At 45.2% G+C, this 17,206-nt stretch overlaps 2 protein-coding genes across 6 annotated transcripts in view; one reads left to right on the plus strand and one right to left on the minus strand.

The window, feature by feature from the left end:
- Positions 1-5,056: 5,056 nt before the first annotated feature.
- Positions 5,057-14,525, plus strand: LOC144734531 (claudin-1-like). Of its 2 annotated transcripts, none has more exons than XM_078616772.1 (6): positions 5,057-6,054; positions 9,956-10,194; positions 10,637-10,801; positions 11,679-11,760; positions 12,404-12,514; positions 13,494-14,525. In XM_078616772.1, exons 2-6 carry the CDS (start codon positions 9,975-9,977, stop codon positions 13,597-13,599), a joined length of 684 nt encoding a protein of 227 aa, XP_078472898.1. In that variant the 5' UTR covers positions 5,057-6,054; positions 9,956-9,974; the 3' UTR covers positions 13,600-14,525. The 2 variants fall into 2 exon arrangements, with proteins under 2 accessions (XP_078472898.1, XP_078472897.1); XM_078616771.1 differs by lacking the exon at positions 5,057-6,054 and adding an exon at positions 6,107-6,746.
- Positions 14,108-17,206, minus strand: part of LOC144734529 (sucrase-isomaltase, intestinal-like) — a 332,315-nt gene continuing 329,216 nt past the window's right edge. For all 4 annotated transcript variants that reach the window (XM_078616769.1, XM_078616770.1, XM_078616768.1 and 1 more), the window contains 2 exons: positions 16,073-16,261; positions 14,108-15,551 (listed from right to left, as the gene is read on the minus strand). In XM_078616769.1, the coding sequence (XP_078472895.1) occupies positions 15,483-15,551; positions 16,073-16,261 (258 nt within the window). In that variant the 3' untranslated portion in view covers positions 14,108-15,482. The remainder of the gene's footprint in view (positions 15,552-16,072; positions 16,262-17,206) is intronic.

Here is a 17,206-nt window from a genome sequence, read left to right on the forward strand (position 1 = left end):
TTTCTGTTGCCTGAAATATTAACCCAAATATTTTAAGTTATAAGGTAGCGTTAATGAAAAAGGAGGTGAGATGTTTAATATGTGCTTACGCGTGAACATGTTACTTTCAATTATAGAGAAAAACCAACAGTAGAATAATATACTTTTAAAGGTTTTAATTATCTTGGAGCGTATTGTTTTTAGATAATTATTAATGTAAAGTACAGACAGTTGGCTACATACGGTGCGAAATAAGTTCTACATACAACTAAATGTTAAAAAGGTCAATTGTTAAAATGAAATGTTCCAAAGTCGGCTAATATTTGTTTTGAGATTGCCTGTGTTAAAATATTTGCATAATGACGTAGAAACTCGACATTTATGAACGTGGCTCATACCCAAGTTTGTGATACATGCCTTGCATGTATCAACTCATATTTTTGCAGACTTTTCATAATTTCTACTTATAACATAATTACATGAATACAAGCATAATCTTCAAACACATCTGGATGAGGTCATTCCTTTTCTGTTACAAACCAACATGGTTACATGATGCCAGATTCCTTTATATTTTACTCCTGCATATCAATTTGATCTTATCACTCTGCAGTGGTCATATCCTCAGGGGTAATCCTTCTTTTAACGAGTTGTTAATGTGATGCCAATGATTGGCATTTTACCGTATCCATACACTTTTCCTGTTTCTCAGTGTGACGCCAGTGAGTGCCGCTACCAGGCAGTGTTAGGCAAGGCTTTCTCGTCTTCTTCCCTCCGCATCCATCTGATGCTGTGAGTACAGCTACGAGGTACACGGTAGAATGCTTGAGTGACTGGGTGTGTAGGCAGCAGTAGGCTCGTCTTTTCCTGCAAGATACTCCCTCCGGGTAGTGAAAACTGGGCAGCTTACTTTAAAAGGATTGTGGTTTGCCCTGAGAATAAAAGTTAGCATAGCACATATGGTGTGGTGTCTGCGATTTCTGTGTGGAGTGACTGCGTGTGCAAGCGGAGTCCTGGGTAGCGGTGGGGGAACGCGCGGCGAGCGTGACACGCGGGATGGTGATCTCTGTATCGCTACCACGTTTGCACGAGCGAGGTAATCGCATAGGTGTAAGCACGCTCGCAGCCCCCTCTTGTTAACGGGGCCCGCCTATGTGCACACGGGCATGCGTGTTAAGAGCTAATCGCGCAGGTAGAAGCGCGTGTTCGTAGCCCTCTGGTTAGAAACATCGGCTGTGTGCGCAAGCGTGCGGTCGCCGTAGCTGATAGTTAATCGCTCGCAGGTGAGAGCGCGGTTCGCAGGCCTTTGTTAGCGACAGCTGCCCGTGTGCACGGGCATGTGGTTTAACCCCGCGCGACTCCGAGGCCAACGGTACGAGCATGTTCCTCACAGAGGGCGCTAGCGCGGGGGGCCCCGTCACTTGATCGGCGCGTGCCAGGTGGGAGCCGATTGACGCGGTGGAGGAGGGAGTGGAACGGGCGGACGTCGCGCCCCACCTGCCCAGCGAGGGTGGCAGGGTGGACGTCGGGCCCCATAATAGCAATGCACATGCTTTAATTTATTGTGGGGTTAAGGGTTGACATAGGCAAGCCATTATCGTCATTTCTAAAGGGTCCTAAAATACGTACCACTTCATGCGAAGTCGTCAGTGGTTGTTAAAGATGGCCCCTGCCATAGGAATGTGGCATTTCCACTGGTGGAGTTGAGCGCTGCACAATGCCCCTAGGAGCATGGAGACGTTTTGTCAATCCACTGCTGGATCTGGGCCTCCCTACGCCATGCTGGTTGTGGAGGCCATTTGACCATTCTTAACCGCGGCTGGTCAGCGTGGATTGGTAAAGGCAGGCAGCATAGATATACAGTACAACTGGATATAAACACCACGTGACCCCGCAGCCCTATGACAACCTGTGCTGTGCATGGTGGGCACCCATCCAGGTGTAAGGGATCTGCGAGTGACCCTCACGCACATGCACCACGCAGACATGAAATGTCCGCACTCAGTATAACACGCACCAATCACACGCACGGGAACACTAGACGGGGGTCAGGGGTTAAAGGGCACTGATGTCACCCGGACCAGGCGTGCGGGACGAGGATGTGTATTGGTAATGAGGGCGATAATGGAAGGTTTAAAAGGGGCTGTGAGTCGCGTGTTCAGGGTTGGTTTTGGAACGAGTGTGGCTGTGGGTTGAAGAATAAAGAAGTGCTTAACCAGTCTCCGACTCCTCTTCATCTGGTGGCAGCGGTGGGATGTCTCGCCTCAACCGACGCAAGATCCCAAAAGGGGAGACACAGCCAGAAGATGCTCTAGGTGCCCGGGACTAGATTTGCTCCGAAACGGAGCCGATGAATCGGGCTTCGTCTCCCGGCTCATCGACGAGATCCGTGGCAGCTGCTCGTCCCTTGTGGCCACCTTCCTCCACCAACCCGGCGGTGCAGACCCAGCACCGCCGCCACCGCAGATCATCTTCTCAGGATAGAAGGATGGATCTGCTGCTGGAGGCAGTCACAACGTTGCTTAGCCGGCTGGGTCCTGAGGGAGGTCGAACGAGCGGGGGGAACTTCGGCCGCTCCACCTCCCCAGCGAGGGGACGGGGGCCACGGTCAGCCTTCCTGACCAGGCACTCCGCAGCATCTATCAGGGGATGGAGTAGCATCAGCGACGCTGCCGATCGTGCGTCCCGCGCGGGACCTGGGAGAAAACTCTGGTCTGCCCTCTCGATATCCTCCAACAGCAGCGGCAACCGGGGTCAAGATTCAGCCCGAAACTCAGTCGAGGCAGCCCGCGGAGGGAGGACCAGGATGGAGCCGTCAGCTGGGCGCGATACAGAGGTTCGTTTCCAGATCGGGAGAATGATGCGTTTCATCCGCCAGTTCGAGACGGCCGCCTGGGCAATGAGGTGGACGGAGGATCAAGCCCTGATGATGCTGCCCACTGTGTTGGACGCAAGCTACGAACGAGCACTTGCGGGCTAAGCCACCGGTCGCGGATCCCTTTGCAGTGGGTAACCTGGCTTGGCTGCACTGTCCGAAGGTACCGTTACGTACGTCAGCGAAACTGCACCGGCCCTGGCAGGGCCCGGTCACAGTGCTGCAGGTATTTCAGATGGGAAAGCATAGGTGGTACGTTCACCCCTCTAGGCTAAAACGTTATGTCGCAGCCGAGCTGCCCCTACGAGCATCGTCACCTTCACCTCTATCGTCAGTTTGGCTGAGTGGGAGGAGGTTGTCACACTCGCGGCCTGCTATGCGTCCGACTGACAATGCAGCCACTGTCCATACTGCAGGACTACAGGTGACCAGGACGCCAGCACTGGATCCATCGGCATCCGTGGCTGAAGACACAGCCGCAGCATCAGCCGAAGACTTGGCCACAGGACGGGGCCCCTTAACCCGCTCACGCTCACGCAGCCTCGTCGCAGCTGTGGACACGGACATCCCTGCAACCCTGTTTTGTTCGGCCGAGGGTTCGGATCGTGGGAGAAGTCTGCGACAGAGGGGGTACTCTTGTTAACAAGGAGACAGAGGGGGAATTGTGTTGTGTTACTTTTGCTTTATTGCACATTGCACTTTTTGTTGCGCAGTTGGCTTTGAACGGCCGAGGCAGTTGGCTTTGAACGGCCGAGGCATACAGTTGTTGAGCCGAGGAAGGCTTTGTCTCAAGGAAGGGGGGGGGGGTGTAAGGGATCTGTGAGTCACCCTCATGCACACGCACCACGCAGACATGAAATCTCCACACTCAGTATAACACGCACCAATCACACACATGGGAATACATTAGACGGGGGTCAAGGGCTAAAGGGCACTGACGTCACCCGGACCAGGCGTGTGGGACGAGGATGTGTATTGATTGGGAACGAGGGCTGAGATAGAAGGTTTAAAAGGAGCTGTGAGTCGCGTGTTCAGGGTTGGTTTTGGAACGAGTACTAAAGAAGTGCTTAACCAGTCTCTGACTCCTCTTCACAGGCACTGGCCAAGCTCAGATCTGCTTGGCTTTCGAGGTTCGACCAGATAGGGCGCATCCAAGTCCGGGTGAATTGTTCTTAGGCATAGTGGGTTATAGTGATGCTGTTCGTCTAGTATACAGAGCATCTTGCAGTGGCGAGATGTTAACTACCTTACCTGGTATGCAGAAGGTTGTGGGTTCGATCCTAACCCTCACGCCTGTCTATTTGGAGGTTGCATGTTCTCCCCGTGGTCCCATGGTTTTATCTCCGGCATTTAGAAACATGGGCTTCGAATATTTGGCTGCTATAATTTTCCACATGATAAGCCACTTAATTGGTGGCCAGTTCGCTTCTGAAAAAATTAATCCGTAAAAACAAAGTTTTTCACTATAAATCCTTTATATGCGTGGCGGCTAGAGTCCTCTTGTCCTTTGGCTTGAGATGGCTGCCACCTATGGGTCAGATGATTGCCTGCCACCATTAAGCAATTGGTAATTAAATAAAAAAAAATCCTAAAAAGTGTAAAATTTTGGGGAAAAAAATTCACGAAAATAAATTGTCACGCACAACGAGTCTGTGTGCAAAATGTCAGCTCGATTGGATCACGGGAAGTGGGTTAAAAAACGACCGAAAGATTTGCACGGTCGTAAGCGCGCAAGCAAGCAAGTAAACTTAATATAAAGGATTTAAAAAGAGCTATACAGCTCTCGTGGGCCCTGCCTGGTGAAATAAAATAGCAGTCAAATCGTTACAATCGTTGTAATTGTAAAAAAATAGGTAAAAAAACAAGTGTTTCAATGCACACTATTATTTGCACTCAAAAGTAGGAAATACATTATTTTGACTCCAGAATTAATCAACTTTGATGTACTGAATAAGAATGGGTGGCTTCCTTTCGATACGTTAAATTTTCCTTAAGCAAGCTTCCTACTTTTCTTCAGCACATCAATTTTGATTCATTCTGGGATCAATATAATGTATTTTCTACTTTTGAGTGCAAAAACAAGTGTGTGCATTGAAAAACTTGTTTCTGACCATTTTTCTCTCCATATGGTCTATTAATTGTCGACCGCGGTTTTGCCCAACAAAGAATCTCCCCCCCCCCCGTTTGGCAAGGTTTAACTGTATACTGCACTTGCAGAGGTCATCTGTCCAATCGTTCTGGCAGTTGAAACAAGGAGCATGTGTCTTAAATCTTCCTGTCTCTCTCCACCCAACTGTGTATATCCATTAGCGGGTTGTGTGTGGTGGGGTAAAACGTGGGTACTCCCTCCTCTTCCAAGATGTCTTACTGGTATGGACAATTAGGCCAGAAATATATTTGAGATGGGCTCTCGAGCGCTTCGTCGAGTGTAGGCCCTTCTGCTAGCAGCAGTCACGCACGCAAGAAGTTTTAGGGTTGCACCTTTTCCTCCTCTTTGAACGGTTTCATCTGTCATGGTGGTATCTTTGGTATGAGATAAATTAGGCATGTAGAGTAAAAGTGGCCTCGTTTGTGCACTGTGCTCATCGGACCGGAGTTGGCTGATCGGACTCCGGACTCTCACCATAACCAACGTTGCTGACAAGTGTGTTTGCACTCACCGAGAACAAATTAACGGTGTTGACGTTCATTAAAGTCCTTTCGTATCATTATTATCCGTGAAATTCTCACTAAAGTATTAAGTTATTAATGAGGGTATCTCCTTGAATGTTTAAGCAAGTTCTGGTTGGAAGTCTTTGCGTGGGTGAGAACCTTAAAATCCCCATAAATATACCAACTCCTGTGGGCGTTCACAGTTGTTGTGCTGTACGATGTGCATTCTAGTAATGCCATATGCGAGTTCCTTTCACTAGTGGCATGAAGAATGTTATTTTGTATTGCTGACTAGATTTCCATTGTAAATAGTTCTGATTGTTTATTATTATTCATTATTAGTCATGCATATGTATACTTTCCTTTGTTTTATGCAACCCCTGTAAACCCCCCATTCCCACGTAACATGCTCAGCCGTTGAGAACGAGCTGCTGTGCTCAATAGGCATTGCCTGAAATAAACGGACTCACCTCACAGCATGTGGTGCAAAACGTCGGACATCATGCTGAACAACTACTATTACTACAACAACAATTTTATTTTACCAGGTAAGGCCCACTGAGCTATACGGCTCTTTTTCAGAAGCGACCTGGCCATCACAAAGCAGAGCGCAAAGAAGTGGCTTAACACGTGGAAATGTATTTCAGCTAAATACTAAACGCGAATATATCTAAATGTGGAGGGAAAGAACCGGAGGACCCGGAGAAAAATCCACACGACCACGGGGAGAACATGCAAACTGGATTGAACCCACGCCCTGTATACCGGGTGATGTAGGTAACATCTCGTCACCGTGTCACCCTTAGCTCCAACATAGCTCCTCTCAGATATTCTGTGCAAAAGCGACCGGCTGTACAAACGAAACAACGCCTAAAATTTCAAATGATTATCTGACCTGAAAAGCACGCAAATATTACTCATTAAGCTGCAGCAAGACACTTAAAAGTGCTCAAGTTAGCACAATCATGCACCAGAGCGAGTAAGAGTTTAACTTTTGAAATCCGTGGTGGCTATGCCAAACACACACATTGTTTTTTGCCCCATCAGCTCGTACAAATTAATAATACACCATATTTACACGTTAGTTAAAATAATAATTGCACAGCTCCAAGTCGAATTAATAATTAAGTTTTCAATGAAGCAGCAACAATGCACACGCGCGCGGGTTACTAACAAGGACAAGCATTTTCTGCGGTCAGTGAATGTTCTTCGAACATAAAAGTTTGCTTCTTTGCAGAAGGTAAGGGCTCGATTTGCTTAATATGAACTTCCTAAAGTCAATAGTACTGAGCATAACTAGATTATTACACAGAAGTGTTTTTGCAGAGATGTTTAACTTTGTTATGTATTCTTTACACCACACCTCCCATGCTATGTACATCTCGAGGCAACAGCAAACAAATCAGCGAGAGAATTAGTAAGAAAGTGATTGCACACCAAATACTGTGTTCAAAGCAAGACAGCATTGGCAATGTACGCCGACTCCATTTGAGTTATGCGCTCTAAACATGCCATCAACTTATTCTTCAATCGGATCTGTGTTAGCATTTCTGGGTAAGCCCGTTCCACAGCTTTGGTGCCAAACACCAAATGTCCGTTGAGAAATGTTTTATTGTCAAATCCACCAATCTCGTAATATCAATGTTAGAGAATTGGAAGACACTTGTAAGTAGAAATGTTCATCCTAATTACTATTTGGTAGTAAAGCATATATGGAGCGCCACGGTGACGTGATGTTAGCTACCTCGTCTGGTATACAGGAGATCGTGGGTTCGATACCGACCCTGAAGCCTGTATTGATAAACATGCGTTTAAGCGTATTTGGCTGCTATAAATTTCCACGTAATGAGCCACTTCGTTGAGCTGTCATTTGTGGCCAGGTCGCTTCTGAAAAAGAGTTGGTAATTGGGCCTTACCTGCTACTTTTTCTTATATATACAGAATGCTTCAAAAAATGTTAACACTTCTGAGAATTGTCAACAATACCACAAGAAATGTGCATCCGGGCTCTGGAGACCACCTGGAGAAGATTCCAGGCATGTGTTGGACAAATGATGCTGAACAAGTGGAGACGGACTTCTTGAAGCTATTAACATACATTTGTTTTCATGTTCGAGTGTATTATCCGTTCTTTTCCTATTAAAAACGATAGTCCCATATAAGTTTATCATATTATTAAATTTTATTTTCTACGTGACTTTACCGAAAGAACCAAAGAGTAATCCCGTATAAGTGTTAACAATTCTTGAAGCACCCTGTATACATCATTCGTAGATTACATTGAAACCTGGAAATACACGCCATTGCTTCCGAATTGATGTCAATGTGTTACTTTCATCCATCGAGCCGGATGAAGTACGATGGAGGGCCCAGGTTATTATTTCAGGGTGCCCTCCAACATTCAATTCCTACCCTTTACTGTTGTTGTACCACCACCCATGCCCGAGGGCAAACGCGCCATTGTTATTCACCTCTGTTATTTCAATTCTAGTTTTTTTTAAACGTGGTATACGAATTACAAAGCTGAATCAAACTTACAACGAACATATACGGAAACATTAGAACACAACTGGTCTAAACACTGTGACGCCACGGCTGAGACGACTAAATTATACGATGGGATGTATTATCGTGCTGTGGTATTGTGTTTAAACCATGAAGTTGTGCAAATATTTGTTTAGGCGTTAATCCCGTCCTGTTTACACAACACATTTTGCACCATTTTAACTGTGCGATACAAAACCTGTGAAAAAATATATTGCGTGATGATTGAGTTTAAATGAAATTCAGAATCTATCGAATGATTAACATTTCGCCTCTGATCTCAAAACCTGATAGGGTTCAACAATGATGACGTCATCTTGCGCTATTTAAGATCGGAAGCAGGTGGATGGCTTCACTGTTCTGGCAAATCGCCCGAAGATGCTGAATGTAATTACCAGCGAAACGTACTTAAATTCTAAATGTTGTGGATTCACTCTTCAAACACACCGGTGGACTGATGAAGTAACTAATTGACGTTTTATTAACGTGACATTTTTTTAGTGATTGGCCGTGTCAGGTGGTGGAGGGTTGCGACACATTTATACTTAGGCGATCAAACCCAAAAGCCTTTAATATGAATAATACTGGTCGCGAAAGCCTACGTGTTAATTTAAAGTAATGTTTACTTTCTAAAACACTTCTTTTGCAGTGTGTGTAAATTACATATACATGATGCCTTGTGTGTGTTGTAACTGAATACATATTGAATAATGATCGTTCATGGAAGCCTTCATCCAGCAGTGGCAGATTATGCAGAATAAAATGATGTCACACCATCTTATTTTGCTTCATGAATGTCCGATCAACACAACTACTCAAGTGTAACTTGAAAGCGTAATTGAAAAGTGTCTGATAACCATCCTCATGGGCAATATCAGCACTTGTATTTGCTAATAAGGGGGTGACATCATTATTGTCGTGGTTAATTAAACTCAAATTCCATGTAAGTGGAACACCTGGTTATTAGAGTGGATCAGCCGCCCAAGGGCTTCTATGAACAGGTCATATAGCTATCGATACGATAGCTGGAAAATGCAGTAATATGCAGATTTCCTTTACCAAATGCACTGAAAATTAACTGTGGTTTTCAAACATAAACGAATCCAACATTTACGTTTAACATCATTGCAATATCCACATATAAAAAAAACTATGTATCTCAATATATAACATTGAATAACATTTTACAATGCATTTAATTTAATACGAGAGTCCTAACTTTCACAATAACCATATGTTTTATTTTTCGGGCAGTGATATTGATGCATATGACAGGTATTTGTCTTATTATTTGTGCTTGTGCACCACTGCCAACGCAATGCAGTACTTGATTGCATGTATTTGTTTGTATATACCTATTTATAGTCCGGTACTGCATGGACCTTGAACCGCGTAGGGATGGCTGCCACGGGGGTTCCCCCACAGGGAAATCGAACGAGTTGATGAGATGGGATGTGCTTTAAGGCGCTGTAAGATGCCAATGAATTTAAGCTCTCTATAAGTGAAAATATTTCTCCTATGTCATAACATCCCATTGTTTGTGTGTTATAACATCCCATTTTTTGTGTGTAATGACATCCCATTGTTTGTGTGACATCACATCCCATTTTTTGCGTGTCATCACATCCCATTGTTTGTGTGTCATCACATCCCATTGTTTGTGTGTCATCACATCCCATTGTTTGCGTGTCATCACATCCCATTGTTTGTGTCTCATAACGTCCCATTGTTTGCGTGTCATCACATCCCATTGTTTGTGCGTCGTCACATCCCATTGTTTGTGTGTCATTTCATCCCATTGTTTGTGTGTCATCACATCCCATTGTTTGTGTGTCATCACATCCAATTGTTTGTGTCTCATGACGTCCCATTGTTTTTGTGTCATCACATCCCATTGTCAACAAGGGCTCCAAGCTCGGTTGAGATGAGCGGCACCTGCCTACAGGTGCTGGGCACGATCATCGCGTGCCTGGGTTGGGTCGGAGCCACGGTGGCGACAGCCATGAACGAGTGGCGCGTGACGAGCCGAGCCTCCTCTGTCATCACCGCCACCTGGGTCTTCCAGGGCCTGTGGATGAACTGTGCCGGCAATGCCCTGGGCGCTGTGCACTGCCGTCCCCACCTCACCGTCTTCAAGCTGGAGAGTGAGGAAGGGGGGGACCCCCTCATGCACAGCACCCTGGTCACAATGTGCAGCGAGAGCTGCAGTAGCATTGTCAGATGACGACGATGTCCGGGCCACGGGAATGGTTAATTACGATACGACACCACTTTATTTTCACGATTGCCGCGACGGCGCTTTCTCTCGAACTTTGCACCTGAATCGCCAATGTCGTTGCATGGTGTGCTTGCTGTGCGATAACGAGTACGAATGTTCTTCAACTGCAGTTCCCTCAACACAGTGGTGGATCCCAGATGGCCAATGGACGCAGTTTCCTCGTACTCCGTACCCTCGCACTTTGCAGCCTTCTATATGCAGTTGTCCCATCACTTGCTGTAATGAATGTCCGTTGTTGTAATGACTGCCAGACATTACAACAACGGACATTGACGACGCGCAAGCTACTAACGAGCGCTCTTCTTCAGACTATGTGCAGGCATGCAGGGCGTTCATGATAACCTCCGTATTCTTGGGGTGTTTGGCCATGATCTGCTCTCCGTTCGGCATGACGTGCGTAAGGATCAGCTTCGTGAGTGACAAAGCAAAGAGAAACATCACATTCATCACTGGCTTCATCTGCATTCTACAAGGTACGCCGACTCTCGTTTAGCATATACCGTATCGGGATGCCCTACACGTGCAGTTAATTCTCGATTATCTGGGGTATTCCGGGTAGGGGTGGCTGAGATAGAGCAAAACACATCTAAATTGAAAACTAATTTCTTTATAACTGCGTCTTGTATTTAGATTGTTGTCCTACCCCCGCACCTCCGATAAGCACGGTTGGCTACGTACTGTGGGAAATACGTTCATCATACATGCATAGACTGGAACTTTATAACAGAGACGATGAGAGGGATTTGCAAAACGACCAATGCAAAGCAGGTAGTTAAATAGAGGATTGATGAGAGGAAACAGCTAATGCGGTACGAGTCATTGAGTTTGGTTGAGACATCAAAGCATGAATGTCATAGCGAACAAAGGCCGGTGGTTCGTGGTACAATAAGTGACAAGGATGCAACTAAATAATGGTAAGGGAGTGATTATAATGAATTATAAACCAAATTAAGTTAGATACTGTCTCTGAATAACATTCAAAATGATTTAATGAGGACTCGGAATGTGGTAACTGGTTCAGATTTTTCCCGTTAAAAACAAATAGTGCTGGGAAAAACTCTCGTTCAGGAAAGTCCCGAAGGCTACTGGGATTAACACGCTCTGGTAATAGCTATGAAATATTAGTGCTGGAAATTTGTGAAAAGGAGCTTCATAGCTCATCGGATTCCGCCAGGAATAAATAAATATTCTCATTTTGAAATATATATATACGTACGTAACTTTTAGGCATTGGATGCTTCTTCAAAATGGGAGGGCCCTTTGAGAACTAGTTTCTTGGCAGCTGTCACTCTGGTCCTGCTTATAGCTGCTGCTGCTTTGTTGCTGCTGCCTGTCTCTACACTGCCCCAGGCCTGCTGATTGTGAGCGCTGTGTCGTGGTATGCGTACCGCGTCACTGTCGAGTACTACGATCCCACCATCATCGGGGCAAAGTGAGTCCTCGTGCGCCCCTTGATGGATCGACATGTCTTTGCTCACCTTGCATTTGGGGCGTGTCATCACGCAAGAATTTGCATATCAAGAGCAAATTATTTTGTCAAGGCGCTCTTCCCCCCTCCATCCCAGATTAAATAGATGCTCCAAGCCTGGGGTGTGTCATTCAGACTCTGTCTTCTCGACAGACCTGTTCTCCACCTGAGGACGGCTGCTTGCGTTGTGGCCGAAACGTCGTGAGAATTATTTTATTATGTTTTATTTTTATCATTTTATTATTTCCATTCTACGTGACTTTACCGAAAGAACCAAGAAGATGAATCCCTGCAGTCACGAAAGCTTTAAATTGAAGCATTTTATTAATTTGGGATTTACTGCCGGCAGTGCTCAACTCCCAATCACCCCCCTACTGTGATAATTAGGCAGAACCCTCCAGGAAATGTCATGAGACTCTGAAGTATTCCTGGGTAAATAAGGATTGTAATGGAAATAAGGTGTAGGGTTCAAATCCTAGTCAGGGGTAAACTCAGCCCATCATCATTGCAGTTAATCCAGGGCAAGCCAACATACATGAATCTTATTATTTTAATTTCGACTGACTTGCTATAGACATATGTATATTTGTCTGTCATCTCCTTGCAGGTACGAACTTGGCACTGCCTTATTTATTGGATGGGCGAGCGCCTTGCTCACACTGACCGGAGGGACCATCATTGTCTGTTCAGGTGTTGGGCGATCATACAGGCAGCCCAGGTGTGTGTGTCTGTGTAGTGGTAGTGCAACTGTTTTTTTTCGTGCCGTGTTTCCAACCCGGTGACCCGAGTTCAATGCCCGCTCACGGCCAACACCAGTGACGATTATTTGAACTCGTACTGGGCCTTCCCTAGGTCGACTCAGCCTCAAATGAGTGTGTAGACATCGCCACGAGGGAGACAAAGGCGGTCCGGCGTGGTGCTGGCCACCCACCCCCTTCGTGTGCTGTACCAGTCTTCATTGGTGCTCGCTAACAGCACTTACCCCCACAATATGTTAAGGCAATACCAGGGATCTTTGTCTTTGAGGTAGTGTAGTGGTCGGCGCATTGCGCGAGGAACCGAGTGAATATCTGAATCAACGTATTGATGTAGTTGGTTTTCACGGTTCGATGAATGAGAAATGTTCTTAAAAGCTGCTCTTTTGGGATAGCAGTGGCGAGTGCTGCTCCCGTCTCTTTGGCGACGTTTTGCCTCCCATGTTAGAGGTACACCGTAGTATACCACCGTAGTGGCGAGATTTGAACTACCTCGCCTGGTCCGCAGGAGGCCGTGGGTTCGATCCCGACCCTGACGCCTGTATATTTGGAGTCTACGTGTTCTCCCCGTGGTTGTGTGGATTTTTTCTCTCGGCCCTCCGGTTTTTCCCCTCCACATTTAGACACGTGCGTTTCTAGTATTTTGCTGCTATAAATTTCCACATGATGATGAGCCACTTTGTTGACCTATCATTTGTGGCCAGGTCGCTTCTGAAAAAGAGCTCTATATCTCAGTGGGCCTTACCTGGTAAAATAAAAAAATAAAAATGTTCGTCTAGTTATACTTCCTGAAGTACATTTGAAGATTATTTGACGAACACAACCAAGATACGCGCAGGAAAGTTGCGAGAGTGGAACTAAATAATATTCTCTAGTTTTTTTGCGAAGTGTAATAAAGGACAAACAAACTCACTAACTCTCGACTCTTCCGGACCCTCACAGGATTGCTCTGTCAAATCCACACGCATCTCCGATGCTGCCAAGGACGTACAAGAGGCAGCCTTCAGAGCTAAGCGCCAATAATTACAGGGCCAACATGTATGTCTGAAGCATGTTGGACTCAAGTCAAGGGACCTCAGTCTCTGTTCAAAGTTTTATCAAACTTGTGAGAAGTCCACATTGTGAGTCCAGTGAGCCCTGTGTTTTCAGATAGGCGCCACGTGGAATGATATCCGATGAAAAGTGTCCACGTGCTGAGAGCATCTTCAACGCGTGTTGGTATCTTGTTCAGCATATGGAGCGAAACGTCGGACATCATGCTAATCAGCATGTGTTACAACCCGAACACAGCATCGGAGTGCTATAAAAGGGAAACTTGTGTGTTGCACATTCTGAGGCCAGAATCTGGTAAAAGCACTATAAAAAGCTGGAATATGAAAGATACAAGTGTGCACAGCAGACCTTGCTTACGTGACCATTCTCCACATTCTAGCGAGATAAAGTATATATCTTCAGAAGCAAATTATTAGTCATGAATATAATCTGTGCATGCACCTATTGATGCCGTACTTGCTGTATATTTACTGATGTTAACGTGATGTTACACAGTGCTCATGTTAAAATAGACATTAATTTATTATTGATCACATGAAATTGTTACATTTGCACGCAATTTCGCTCGGTGTTAGGAGCTCCAGATAATCTACAAGCAAGTCTTAAACGAGAGACGACGGTTGCGTACAGACATCGGCGTTACGCTTGTTATTCTGCAGCGGATGACAGCAAATATAAAAGCTCTTACCGGAAAATGAATAAAATGCACAATTAACAATTAAGTGGTAATTACACGAAAAAAACCCATCAAGTAAATAACTGAGAGGTTGCTAAGTTACGGCCGATAATGGAGCAATCACACAACGAGAACTAGAAGAGGATAATGATAAGGTGGGGAGCTCCCCTCCCAACCAAAACGATGTTATTCATATTTAAATGTATACTTTGTATTCGTTTATTAAACATTTTCTTACAATTCAACGAACGTGTGTGGTGATGCTGCTTTGGCAGTGGCGCGTAGGCACAGAACAACAACAAAAATCCACTCGCATTCGTCAACGGCACCGGCCTTAAAAGGGAAACAAATTGTAATTGGCAACGTTTCGGGCAAAGGGCTCTTCTGCGTTTGTTTACTTGCTGTGAAACAGGGTCCTTACCGAAAATGTCGCCTTTTAAATATTCTTTCTTTTAACACAGGGTTTTTGACGAACGTGTTTTTTTTATCCATCCTCACTGGTTTGAAGCTGAATTAACATCCATCACTGGTGATTAAAATTGACAATTGCAGAGATAGAAACAAAAATCTCACACGAAACATATTCCCTCCAATTGTGAAGCGTCTGCTGAGGTAGCCAAATCAATATACGTGGCTAATGCATTTTGCATTTCAGCGAGTTCCTTAACCTGAAACTTTACCAAGCATGGATTCAACACCCGTCAATCAACCTTATCCAGAGTCATGCCTTTCGTCAGGGGTTGGGTATCCGTACGGAGTGCTAAATAGGACTTAAAAATGCCGTTGACACTCAACCTTAATTACTCGAGGCATGTGTGCATTGACTGCACACGGATATCATTAGCACAGTGACGGCAGGTTGAAAAATATCGACTTCTAGCGCCAGATTGGTGCTGCTAATACGCTGGTAGTGTAGTTTGCAGGCTGCTTTGAGGTTGTGCACCCCGTGTGGCTCCTGGTCGTATGAACTGAAGTTGTTGGTCTGTATGGGACCCACGTGACTGTCGGCTCCCCAACCCCTGTTTTAAGTTGAATACCCCGGTTGGTATGTTCCGCATATGAAGGAATTAAGGGTGTAATTATGTGAAGCGGATTGTGCCATCTCTTACAGTAACACTTAAACTAGCCAACAGCAGCACTTCGAAGAGGATAGGTCTTGAGGGTCACAGATGGTGGAAATATTTCAGCGTTTGCGTTGTAGGTTACTCCCAAGTGATGGTGAAGGGTGATGTCAACATAACATTTTCGCCTTGTAACTCAATGATAAGGATCTGAAAACAGAAACAAAATGACACGAACAAATAGGAGATCGCACTGCTAGCAGTGTACAAGCACAGATAATAACAAAAGTACTCAATTTTGTCATTAACACTCCCTTATAGTTCAAGATTTGAAGTTTTCGTGACTGCAAAGATCCATACTCTTTGGTTCTTTCGGTAAAGTCACATAGATGAAAAAAAAAACTAAATTAAATCACGAATTTTCGGAGGCAACACAAGCTTCCGTCATCAGTAATTTTGCTGTGGCTGTTCCATCTGATGACGGAAGCTTGTGTTGCCTCCGAAACGTCGTGATTTTATTTAGTTATTTTAATCAAATTATTAGTATTATATATATTTTTTCATCTACGTGACTTTACCAAAAGAACCAAAGAGTATACTCCCTTATAGCATCAATAATGGCCACATTACAACGTCACATATACGATCTCACCTTTGGACTGCGGTACAGACGGAAATATGATCATTCGTTACTGGGAGCATTAAAATGTGTGTGAATACAGAAGACTTACTTGTGTTCCTGGAACTTGACTGATGGTTATATCCCTGAATGCGCCACTGCTATCAATATCCAGCTTAGCAGATGTGATTGTGGCCGTCGCGATACCCATGACTTTCACTGACTCCAGCACGAGCCCGGCTGCATCGCTTTCTGCGCTGTCGTGTGTAAGTCTGTTACGAAGGGTGCTCATAGCGCCAGTCTGGTCACACCGCACCACCACATCAAGTACAATACATGGTCAGCAACATTGTGAAGCATTGTGATAGCCAAAGAAAAGCAAATCGTGTGTGTGACAATTAAGAGGCACGGGTGGTGGGGAAAATAATTAGGGGGTAGATCTGGAGTGAGTTTTTCGACAGTATGACAGACATGGAGAGGACAGGGAGATGGATAGATGCATGAAAAAAACAAGACGACCAGGTGAAGATAGAAGCACGGGGAGAGAGAAACAAACAGCGAGACACGTCAAGAGACAACGTGAGATGGACAGACACAAACAGAGATACAGACAAACACACAAATCTATAAAGACAATACAAAACAAGGCAACAGAGACACATGGAGCATGGCAGAGAGACACAAGTGCAAGAGACGTGTAAGTAGATTGTCTCACAAAGAGGTAAGGTGAGAAGAGAGATGAGGAAATAATGGAAAACAAAAAACAACAGACACATAAAGAAATGTGAGGCTGACATACAGAGAAATGGAGACAAAGACAGCAGATACAGATGTTGATTTCCCACGGGCATTTCTGAAAATTTCAGACCGTTCCTGGAGCGTTACTGGGAGGTCTCAGGTCTCTGGTCTTGTCCCCACGTGGTCTCACTTGCAAATGGTTAACTTTATGCTCTGCCAAGAAGTAATCTCTGATTTTGGAGATGTTCTCCAATGTAAAAAAAAACAATGACAACGTTGGGCCTGTGTGAGAGACGCCGTTAATGGATTGACCCAGTCGCATCACCACCGGCTGGTCCACCTGGCAAAGTGGGGCGTGGCGGTTGGGAGATGTTAACTACGTTGCCTGGTGCATATGAGGTCACGGGCTCGATCCCGACCCTGACGCCTGTTTTATATTTGGAGTTTTCATGTTCTCGCCACGGTTGTGTGGATTTTTCTCAGGGTCCTCCGGTTTTCTCCTCCACAT

The sequence above is a fragment of the Lampetra planeri genome, chromosome 51 (assembly GCF_965212315.1).
Source record: "Lampetra planeri chromosome 51, kcLamPlan1.2.h2, whole genome shotgun sequence".
Lineage (NCBI taxonomy): Eukaryota > Metazoa > Chordata > Hyperoartia > Petromyzontiformes > Petromyzontidae > Lampetra > Lampetra planeri.

What these genes read in the sequence shown, in the direction of transcription:
- LOC144734531 (XM_078616771.1), top strand. Translation starts at nt 6,709, where the DNA reads ATGTTCTTCGAACATAAAAGTTTGCTTCTTTGCAGAAG. An exon ending in CACCGTCTTCAAGCTGGAGA is followed by an intron (nt 10,195 to 10,636) that starts GTGAGGAAGGGG and finishes GCTCTTCTTCAG; the next exon opens with ACTATGTGCAGGCATGCAGG. An exon ending in CTTCATCTGCATTCTACAAG is followed by an intron (nt 10,802 to 11,678) that starts GTACGCCGACTC and finishes ACACTGCCCCAG; the next exon opens with GCCTGCTGATTGTGAGCGCT.